General features: G+C 44.7%; 1 protein-coding gene across 1 annotated transcript in view; it reads right to left on the reverse strand.

Annotated features, from left to right (window-relative positions):
* The window catches only part of KCNK2 (potassium two pore domain channel subfamily K member 2), a 205,922-nt gene extending 205,237 nt beyond the window's left edge, over positions 1 to 685 (reverse strand). Inside the window, exon 1 of the mRNA XM_040351449.1 lies at positions 177 to 685. Coding sequence (XP_040207383.1) covers position 177 — 1 coding nt within the window. The 5' untranslated portion in view covers positions 178 to 685. The remainder of the gene's footprint in view (positions 1 to 176) is intronic.
* Between the last annotated feature and the right edge of the window lie 10,228 nt (positions 686 to 10,913).

The raw sequence follows: 10,913 nt of genomic DNA on the forward strand, positions 1-10,913 counted from the left end.
CCTATGGAACTACAAGCCTTAGTAGAGCCAAAATCCCAGATGGTTCCTCTTGCCCAACATGACTGCTATGGAACTACAAGCCTCAGTAAAGCCAAAATCCCAGATGGCTTCTCTTGCCCATCACGCCTTCCAGAGTCAGGTACAAAGGGAGGCTGAAGACTAGAAAAAGCACTTACTTCTTATTTCCACGCTCTGTGCAGTCTCTCCTCTGGACAGCAAGGCATTGTTTGATGGTGTCTTACTACTGGATTCAAGAATAGAAGGGTGTATAAATATATTAATTGGAGAAGGGGTGTAGAAGCAATCCACAGCGTGCCAAACCCAAAAAGAAGCTGGAGGAGAAATACAGACCAGGAGGGGATGAGGTGGAAAAGTGAGTGGAGAGCAAAGAGCAAGCTACTGTGTAGATGGGAGGGAAGAGGGGGATCAGGATCCAGGGGGGGTTTCAGCTGGAAATGAAAGCATTGCAAGAGAGGCAGAACTACAAAGAGCTAGCTAGGGAGGGAGGCTGCTGTGTAGAAATGGAAAATTTCTCAGTCAGGGAGACGGAGGAATGCAGGAGAGACAGTATAATGGGAATAAAGGAGATGCTGGTGGCTGCTAGTTGATAGTGAAAAGCAAATGAGCTAGCACCTGCTTCTTCGTCAGCTGAGCGACTGTGGATTGTCCATCCACTCCCAAGCTACTGACACCCTACAAGGCTTTTCATTCCTTTCTATTATTTAGATAAAAGCGTGGGAATGGGATTAGCTTAAGGGCTGGTTTAGACCTCTGTGCTGAGAACCTTTAAACAGTGTATTTGTGATTCTGCGATAGGGCACCCTTTGATTAAAGCTTTCATCGCACCCCGGGCAAACGACATCCAATCGGCTGCGTGCCGGAGATCGTGACCACCAAGGTGTGAGCAAACCCATTGCCATAGAGGGGAGGGAGTTTACAGTGGACATAAGATATATTTCTTCATGTGAAGTTAATGCAAGCTAAATAATATGCAATTAAGTTCACAGGAGATTTAATGAGCCCAGTGGGGAGTTCACAATCCTCAAACATTTTTTTTCTGGCCTCTTGCAAAGCCTATTCGAAAGCTTTGTTAACCCCTTGCGTTGACCACTGCTGTCTTTTCTCAAGGGGTTTTAAATGATGGGAGACAGAGGTGGAGTTCCTGATAATGTAACAACTATGATTGGCAGTTACAGTGGTCACATGATCAGAAGCTCCTCCCACAAGTTCCCAATTCCTAACTGTGGCTAGGAGCTGTCGGTGCGAGCTCAGTCAGTGTGCTGGGAGGGTGCAGTGAGCATGCTGTCAGTACAGAAAAACAGTGCACCATGGACGCATTTATGTGACACATGAGTCTTAAGGTAGGGCGACCAGACATCCTCGGTTTCTGGGGCCAACCCCCGAATTGAGGACACTGTCCCGGACCAAGTCTGTCCCCGGTTTTGTTCCGGATTGGATTTGAACAGGGGCTGGGGCAATTTCAAAGTCAGTCAGCGCAGAATAAAAAAAAAAAAATCAGTATTTTTTCCCATTATCTGTGCCCCTTTCTGATGATCATGTGCTGGTCGGAGCGGAGGGAATATTTCTTCAGTTTCGGGTGCATGCCCATTCAGGTCCGCTCGCATGTTTTTAAGTCCCGGCCAGTCGCCTGCTTATCTCCTTGCCTTCCCTGGAGGAGTGATCTTCCTCTGCTCCCCGCCCAGTAGTAGCCGAGGCCCGGAGAGTAAGACTTGACAGGCTGGCTGTGAGGCAGGCGACGGCAGCGATGGGCAAAGAGTCTCTGATTGCCACCATTACTAGTAAAAAAAAAATATGTCCCCGGATTTCATTTAAAAAATCTGGTCACCTTATGTTAAGGTCCATCCTGCTGCCAGGATAAAAAAGAGCATGGTATGCTCACCTACTCGGAATCTCCTCTCCTGACCTAGAGAGACTCCGACAAAGATGTTGGACTCTGAGGACTGGGGCAACAGATGGGACTTCCCATTCAAAATACTGGTCTCTCTAAGAGACCGACTTGTGCAATACAAGATAGTTCATAGGGCCTATATTACTCCCTATAGACTAAGCAAGATGGGGTCTACTCATTCTTCTGAATGTTGGTGATGTGGCCAGCGCCCAGGCGATTTTATCCACATATTCTGGTCCTGCCCTAACATAACCGTATACTGGTCACAGGCGCTTACGGTGATCAATCTCATTGCTGATATTACCATAATCACACTCCAAAGATTTCCCTGCTTGACCTGGGGGAGGACATAGCCCCCCCCCCCCCCCTGGGTTGGCAGACAGGACTCTGATTGGCCTTTTACTATTCTATACCAGGAAAGCCATCTACACTGAAAGAAGCTGGCATCCCCTCCTATTACCGCATGTAAACGCTTAGTTAATAATGCTCTTTCTTATTATAGACGCACATACCTCCACAGAGATTGCCCCAAGAAGTATAAAAAAATCTGGGCCAAATGGCTTGCAGAACCATCCACGGCCGTGGACAATTAACAACTTTTACCAGCAACCACACCTACGCTCTCTATTAGCTGGAAAATAATCGAGTTTAGGTTTTGGGGTTTTCAGTTATTGATAGGGACAACCCCGGGTTGGCGGTACACAGGTCTTGATACAGATAAATACTTTATAGGTGAGATATAGTTGGCTAAGTTACCCTGTTTAACTTTTTACCATAAATGACTCCTCGTGACTTATTCACCCCTGTGTGGGTAGAATGCCGAAACTGTAAATTGTTTGTTGTTTGTCTTATACGTAATTCATACTAAAAAAAAGAATAAAAAGATTTATTAAAAAAAAGAAAAAAAAGAGCATGGGTCAATTTTGTTATATAAAATACCATTTATTCAGGAGAATCTTTTCAAGGGCAGCATTGAAAATGCAGAAATTCTTTTCATAATAAATTCTTGGGAGATGCCTATGGCATAAGCCACACTGTTGTACAGAGGCCATACAGAATGCAGAGCTTACATAATGACTTTCCTGGACCCTGATGCTGCCGCCTACAGACACCAATTGAGATGCATTAGGAGAGGTAGTTGTAAATGGTTGTGCGCTACGGGTTGCGTTGCATAAAGTACCTGCATGCATATTGACATATGCTCCAAATGCATATAGCGTGCATTTGAAACATACATCAGTGCCCATGCAACCCTGGCCATGTATAACTCCCTCTTCTAATGCATCCCGAAGTGTGGAGGGGGTGAATGTGGAGGCAACGAGTCCCAGGAAAGTCATTACACAGGCTCTGCATGACGTATGGCCCCTGTAGGGCTGTGTGTATGAAGCCGTAACGCTGCCGTAACGCTGCAATGGAAGTTACAGAACAGTATGTTGTTGTCGTTTAAAAGTGACAATAAAAAACAGCTAAAAAATGGCGTGGGGTTTCCTATAACTTTCAAATCAGACCCTTACCCAGGCATGCAACCCACCTCCCCCTCTCTTACTGAATCATACTAAGGAACGTTGTGGGGGGGTACCTTGCTGGGGATTATGACAATGTTGGGGTTGAACTTACCTTTATTCAGCTTATCCCCAGCCTTCATCTGCTTTTGTCTCCAGAAGGATAATACCATCTTTGTTTGGGCATCATCCAGGGTAGGTTTCTACTCCCTGGACTGAAATGCCGACTCAGAGATGTCATAAATATCTGGCACAGATCAGCCCCTGCTGTAGCCTCTCATCTTGCGATTTGCTATAAAGTTACAATGTTGCAGTTTGATCACGGGTGGAGAGGAGACTGAGAAAATGCTTTCTCCTGCCTGCAGCAGACTAATGGTTTCATCTCAGCCTAGGCAAAGTCACTTGGATGGAATGTACCAATTATGAAAGTATCACTCTTCATAAAAATGATACTGTTGCTGTGTAGAGTGATAGGGCAGCACAGTGAGTAGCACTTTCGCCTAGCAGCAAAAAGGGTCGCTGGTTCGAATCCCGACCACGACACCATCTGCCTGGAGTTTGCATGTTCTCCCTGTGCCTGTGTGGGTTTGCTCCGGGTACTCCGGTTTCCTCTCACACTCCAAAGACATGCTGGTAGGTAAATTGCATCTTGTCCAAATTGGCCCAGTATATATATGTATATTGGTGTGTTTGACTGTGTGTCCCAAGCGTGTCGAGATCCTACGGGGTAAAATGACCGCACCAGCCAAGCAGACACTGGTTGGAAAAAGCGCCTAGAGGCGATTCAGTTCGCATGTGTAGCGCTATACAAGTCATTCATTCTGAAAGGGTCCACTTTAAATATGAAATGGATAGATGAAAACATGTGAAGCGCTACCCCCACAGGAGCCGCTGGCTGTAATGGGTCCTCTGCTCTCTCCCTTAGCAATAGACGGAACCTCACTTCCGCTGATACCACCAGAATACACACAGTTGTATTAATAGAATTAGAATGGCAGTCAAGGAAGCAATTCAAGGAGTCAAAGTTAGTTAACACACAAAAAAGTCAAGGCAATAGCAATACAGTGCAACAAACACTAGTACTTTAAAAGCGAGTCTAAATGCCCATTGCAGTAACCAGAGCACAAACAATAGCTCTTTAACTTAGAGATAAAGCTCCAAGTGACTTAAATGACTACCAAACAGAGAACAAGCTAGTTCACTTAGGAGCTCACAGTTGGCAGAGTCAAAGCTTAGATCTAGAAGTCCAGAAAATCCCCTGCACACCAGTTCTGTTACCAGATAAACACTTGGGTCTAAATATATTATATATTCTGCTGGTTTAGTCGGGGCCCTTTATGGTGGCATGCAAAACAGGGTAATATACTTTTTTTTTCAAACATTTTGTATTGTGTGGCACAACAGCACATGGAAGAATACTTCAGCAACATCCATCAGATGTACTAAGCATAATCATCAGATACCATTTCAAAATACCAGAGATAACATCGGGTAAAATATAACCTAGGGTAATGTTACTTTAAGGTATGGCATCAAAGCGGTAGTTTATTTTTTTGTGGTTGAACTGGATGGACTTAGTAGAGAAGTTCACTTTAAGATGTAATAATAAAACAAAAGTTTCATAAAGAAGGGTTAAACATGGTCAGTAGGTGTGCTCCTTTAAGTTGATTAGACAAAGGTAAATGCTGTTGAAGCACAGGATCAGTTGAACATGAGGCGAAGTGTAGAAGAGGAAGGCAGCTTACAGCAATAGACTGCACCAATCCTTCCCGGGCTTTTCCTTTTTATGAAGTCCTCCCCCTTGGCTGTGGCTTGTGTGCTTTGTAGTTTGTGACTTTGGCTTGCTGTATCGAAAGTTCTGCTTCCAGACTACATTTCCCAGCATTCTCTGTACTTGCATCAAGCTATAGCGAGGCTAAATGCTGCCGCCTTGTGGGAAAATAGAGTTCTGCATCTCAATAACTATTTACAGGGTTACACATGCATATTTGAAACAAGATTATGGTTTTGTAGAACAGACTGAAAAAATGTTGCAATTGCTTTTGTATTTATTCTGTTTCAGAATAAGGGCTCTTTCATGGAGTCTGCCTGCTCAGCAGAGGATCTGTCCGCTGATCCCCGTTGAGCAGGAGGATGACAGGTCTGGGTCTGCTCTGCTTATAAAGAGCAGACATGGACACAGCCCGCTTTCCTCTATGGGTGGTCAGATGCAAATGGACCACCATTCCGTTTACATCATCTGTCTGTTTTTAGCCGATAGGATTGGATCGGATGTTGGTGGGTGTAAACGGACACACCAACATAGAGGGCAATGTGTGGTCCAATCAGGTCTGCCTAAAAAACTGATAGGTGGGCCCGATCGGTCTGCCCATGTGAAAGAGCCCTAATCAGCAGTGACAAATCATAAGCCCTGGTACCTCCCTATTAATATTCTGATTCTTTATAGCTATGTAATATCGGAATATCTCAACAATGTTATAAGCCTAAATACTACAGACAACTATTAAACCGGAAGCATCCAGAGTAAATTCATGACAGATCCGGGGGAAAACATACAACTCTATTTCAATAGGTGCATGTCCAAGTGCTCTTTTTTAGCAGCTAGATCTCTTTTAAACAGCATTGGACTTGTGCAGAGTACACCAGTGGATGAAGACATGCAGACCTTCAAGGGAAATAAGAACAGCATGTACTGGTAAATATATCCAAAGAAAAATTCTATAGTGGCTTTATGGGACTTTTAAGGCTCCAGTTATAGGCCTGGGAACACCCTACTCACCCCGTGCGCCACTGGATCCAAGGGGCCTGGGCAGCATAGGAATTGGATGTGAAAAAAACACTGACTCACACTGTAAAAGCCACACCACCTATGTGGATGAGCCTCAAGACCCCATTCACAAACAGAGCTTTATTTATTACCTCAATACAGTTTTATCTTTAAGATTTAGCAGGAATTTTGTGTGTCTGTGTGTAGGTATATGCAGGGCAGCCATCAGATATTTTGGGGCCCCTTACACAGCTTTAGGCCTGCCTCCCCACGGGCCTGACCACCAACATAGTCCCCAGGGTCCACCCACTGGCTGTCCCACTGAATCCGCCCACTAGCCAACCCACTGAGTCCTTCATTGCACACACTTTTATTTTAACACTCCTTAGGCTGGTCATACATTGTACAATTTTTGTACAATTTTCTTCAAATTTACCTTGAATGTAGTGCAAGGTCCTGCCTGATTGGAAACAATTGAAATTGTTGTGTAGTTTTGACCTCATATTACATAGTTTTTCAAGTCATCAGTGCTTTCAAGATTTAAAAGTAAGGATTTATTTGTTGCCCAAAAGAGACATCCCAATCCAGCAGCTGTACACACTCTGCCCCATGCACATCTGTATGCAACGCCCCCCCTTTCCTCATGTGTATATATGCCACACACACACACACACACACACATATGTACACAAACATGTACGTGCACACGCACACAGACACACATGAACACACACGTACGTACACAGACACACACACATGTACACAACCACGCCCCCCCCTTCACTTGTACAATAGCCCTTACTTGTAAGGTGGTCTTCCTAGTCCCAGCTTGTGTTTCCACATGTGGCTGAGACACAGAGGAGCTGCAATCCAGGATACAGTACAGGCAGCACACACAATGCGTGCACATGCAGGAAGTAACCAGAGGTGGCAGCAAAGAGCTCGATGTGAGCTTAGTGAGACAGAAAAGCAGCAGCTGCCGACTTGCACACAAACGATAGAGCAGCCGCCGGGCTCCCCTGCACCCACCCCTACCTTCTCCAATCCCTGTCAAGTGACCGGGCCCATTGAGACGTTTAGGCCCCTAACACGTGTATGGGCTGTGCCCCCCTGATGGCAGCCCTGTGTATATGTACTATATATATATATATATATATATATATATATACACATACACACACACACACACACACACACATATATGTATATATATATATACATACACACACACACACACATATATGTATATATATATATACATACACACACACACACACATATATGTATATATATATATACACACACACACACACACACATGCTTTGAGGTGCACATAATGCAATAGGCTGCGCACACCTATTGCACTAGCAGAAAAACACATACAGTATATATATACCGTATATACTCGAGTATAAGCCAAGTTTTTCAGCCCTTTTTTTGGAGCTACAAATACCCCCCTCGGCTTATTCTCGAGTAAGTGTAACTGAATTCTTGACAGGTGTCCATTTTTTTAAAAGTCGCAGCTTCCTCCTGGTGTTCCGTTACGTGATAGGCATTTGACACCGTGTTCCGCCTATCACGGAGGTCCTCTCATCCTCGGACTCAGTTTCCCAGCAGACACTGTGTTCAGTGTTCCGCCAATCATGACGTCCTCTTGTCCGAGGATGAAAGAATGTCCGTGATTGGCGGAACATTGAACATGGTGACTGCTGGGAAACTGAGTCCGAGGATGAGAGGACCTCCGTGATAGGCGGAACACAGTGTCAAATGCCTATCACGGAACGGAACGCCAGGAGGAAGCTGTGACTTTTAAAAAATGGACGCCTGTGAAGAATTCGGGTACTCGGGCACAGTGAGACTGCAATGGGCACAGTGAGGTATGGCACAGTGAGACTGCAATGGGCACAGTGAGGTTGCAAATGGGCATTGTTGACCCTTATTTCCGCTTACAGTAGCTGCTGCATTCTCACCCTAGGCTTATACTCGAGTCAATACGTTTTCACAGTTTTATGTGGTAAAATTAGGTCCTCGGCTTATATTCGGGTTGGCTTATACTCGAATATATACGGTGATAAAAAAAAACAAGCTGTATTATAACAACATTGAAACAAATAACACAGATAAGCTGAGTGTCATTCGCGTTACATATTTCCGTTCATAGCTTTACATACAGTATACTGGTGTAAGTATTGTATCATAGTTTACTGTCCTGGCTGGTTTTAAAATTTGGCATAGGCTGCTTATATATATATCTCTCATCAATGGTGTTCAGTTTTTCTCCAGAGGAAAAGGAAGTAATCCAGCATATAAATTAAGACACAGATGTTCTGTTGTTGTTGAAGTTTAAATATCAACCAGTAAACCATGATATCATATTGACACCGGTATATGTATCAGAAGAAAAATTTAACTATAGATACTCAGCCTATCTGTTTTATTTGTTTCAACATTGTTATAATAAAATATGATTTTTATTGCATTGACTGTGTACATGTGTTTGTGTTGGTGTCTTCATAGTCCCATACAGCCACTATAGCAGGGGCCGGAAACCCGCCAACCGTGATCTACCTGTCGATCGCGGGTAGGTGATGATCTTTCCTTGCCGACCCCTAGTACCTGGAGAGGAGGGTTCCTTGCCAACCCCTGGAACCTGGACGGGATGGAGTAGAAGTGACATTTACTGGTACCGATCCACTGTATTTTCCTCCTGCACCCGCTGAAAGCCGCCTCTCCTCTGCTCTCCCTCCATCAGCATTCAGCGGCTGCAGGAGGAAAAGGGATCAGTATGAGTAAATGTTGCCCCCCCCCCGCCACCCCTCCTGTCCCTGTTGCTCTTCTTACATAGCCCCCTCATATACTTTTCTGGTAAACCCCCCCCCCCTCTCTGGCCTCTCCTTTCCTTCTGGCTGCTCCAGGGAAGCATTTCAGGATAGAGAGTGGGGGAAGGAGCCTTCCTTTTTTGAGCCAGTAATTGTTACCAATCATTCACCGTGTTCATTCATAACTTAAGCATAGTAAACTGTGATTACTATGCTTCGGTTTATACATGAACAGGAGCCACTCAGCAAAAAAGCACTTCCAATTTATTCACTGTCCAGTGCAGCTGAAGCTGCAGAGAAAAGGTCTGGAAATCTCTGTCCTCAGTTCCTTTCTCTGTCTCAAATGTGAGACATCAAGGTTTTGTTTAGACCCCTGATATTTCACCAAAGACCCCCAGCAGGGCTTCTGAAATTTTTAAAAAAAGTTATCAAAATAATATGGTAAAGAATTATAAAATAAAATAAATAAATTTAAATAAATTTAAAATAAAATTGTAAAAAATAAATGATAAAAAAAAACACAACTACTGACACTGTGCACTGTCTCTTGCCTTTCTGAAATTGTCCTCTGCCCTGCTGGCAAAGTCCCCACTGGCACATACACTGCTCTATAAGCTGACACAATCACTGTCTACTGCCTACTCACACCATCCACTGCTCCACTGACACCAACCTGTGTCCTACTGACACTGTGCACACACCATGCCTCTACCCTACCAACACCATTCACTGTTCTACTGACACTGTGCACACACTATGCCCTACCCTACCAACACCATTCACTGCTCTACTGACACTGTGCATACACCATGCCCTACCAACACCATTCACTGTTCTACTGACACTGTGCATACACCATGCCCTTCCAACACCATTCACTGTTCTACTGACACTGTGCATACACCATGCCCTTCCAACACCATTCACTGCTCTACTGACACTGTGCACACACCATGCCCTACCCTACAAACACCATTCACTGCTCTACTGACACTGTGCATACACCATGCCCTACCAACACCATTCACTGCTCTACTGACACTGTGCACACACCATGCCTCTACCCTTCCAACACCATTCACTGCTCTACTGACACTGTGCACACACCATGCCTCTACCCTTCCAACACCATTCACTGCTCTACTGACACTGTGCACACACCGTGCCCTACCCTACCAACACCATTCACTGCTCTACTGACACTGTGCACACACCATGCCCTACCCTTCCAACACCATTCAATGCTCTACTGACACTGTGCACACACCATGCCCTACCCTACCAACACCATTCACTGCTCTACTGACACTGTGCACACACCATGCCCTACCCTACCAACACCATTCACTGCTCTACTGACACTGTGCACACACCGTGCCCTACCCTACCAACACCATTCACTGCTCTACTGACACTGTGCACACACCATGCCCTACCCTTCCAACACCATTCACTGCTCTACTGACACTGTGCACACACCATGCCCTACCCTACCAACACCATTCACTGCTCTACTGACACTGTGCACACACCATGCCCTACCCTTCCAACACCATTCACTGCTCTACTGACACTGTGCACACACCATGCCCTACCCTACCAACACCATTCACTGCTCTACTGACACTGTGCACACACCATGCCCTACCCTACCAACACCATTCACTGCTCTACTGACACTGCTAATTTTAGGGTAGGCTATGTTTATATATTTACAGTGACATTTGTTTTATTATATTTTTCAGAATTTTCCTTACTATTTAGTTGGACATTGCTAATTAATTTCAATTTTTTTTTTCTAAAAAAGGGTACCAAACCCTGGTGATCTTTGATCTCTTTCATATTGTTCAGGTAGATCTCCACATCTCAAAGGTTGCCCACCCCTGCATTATAGAATTATTCTTTGAATATACATC

Source organism: Rana temporaria, chromosome 4 (genome assembly GCF_905171775.1).
Source record: "Rana temporaria chromosome 4, aRanTem1.1, whole genome shotgun sequence".
Classification (NCBI taxonomy): Eukaryota; Metazoa; Chordata; class Amphibia; order Anura; family Ranidae; genus Rana; species Rana temporaria.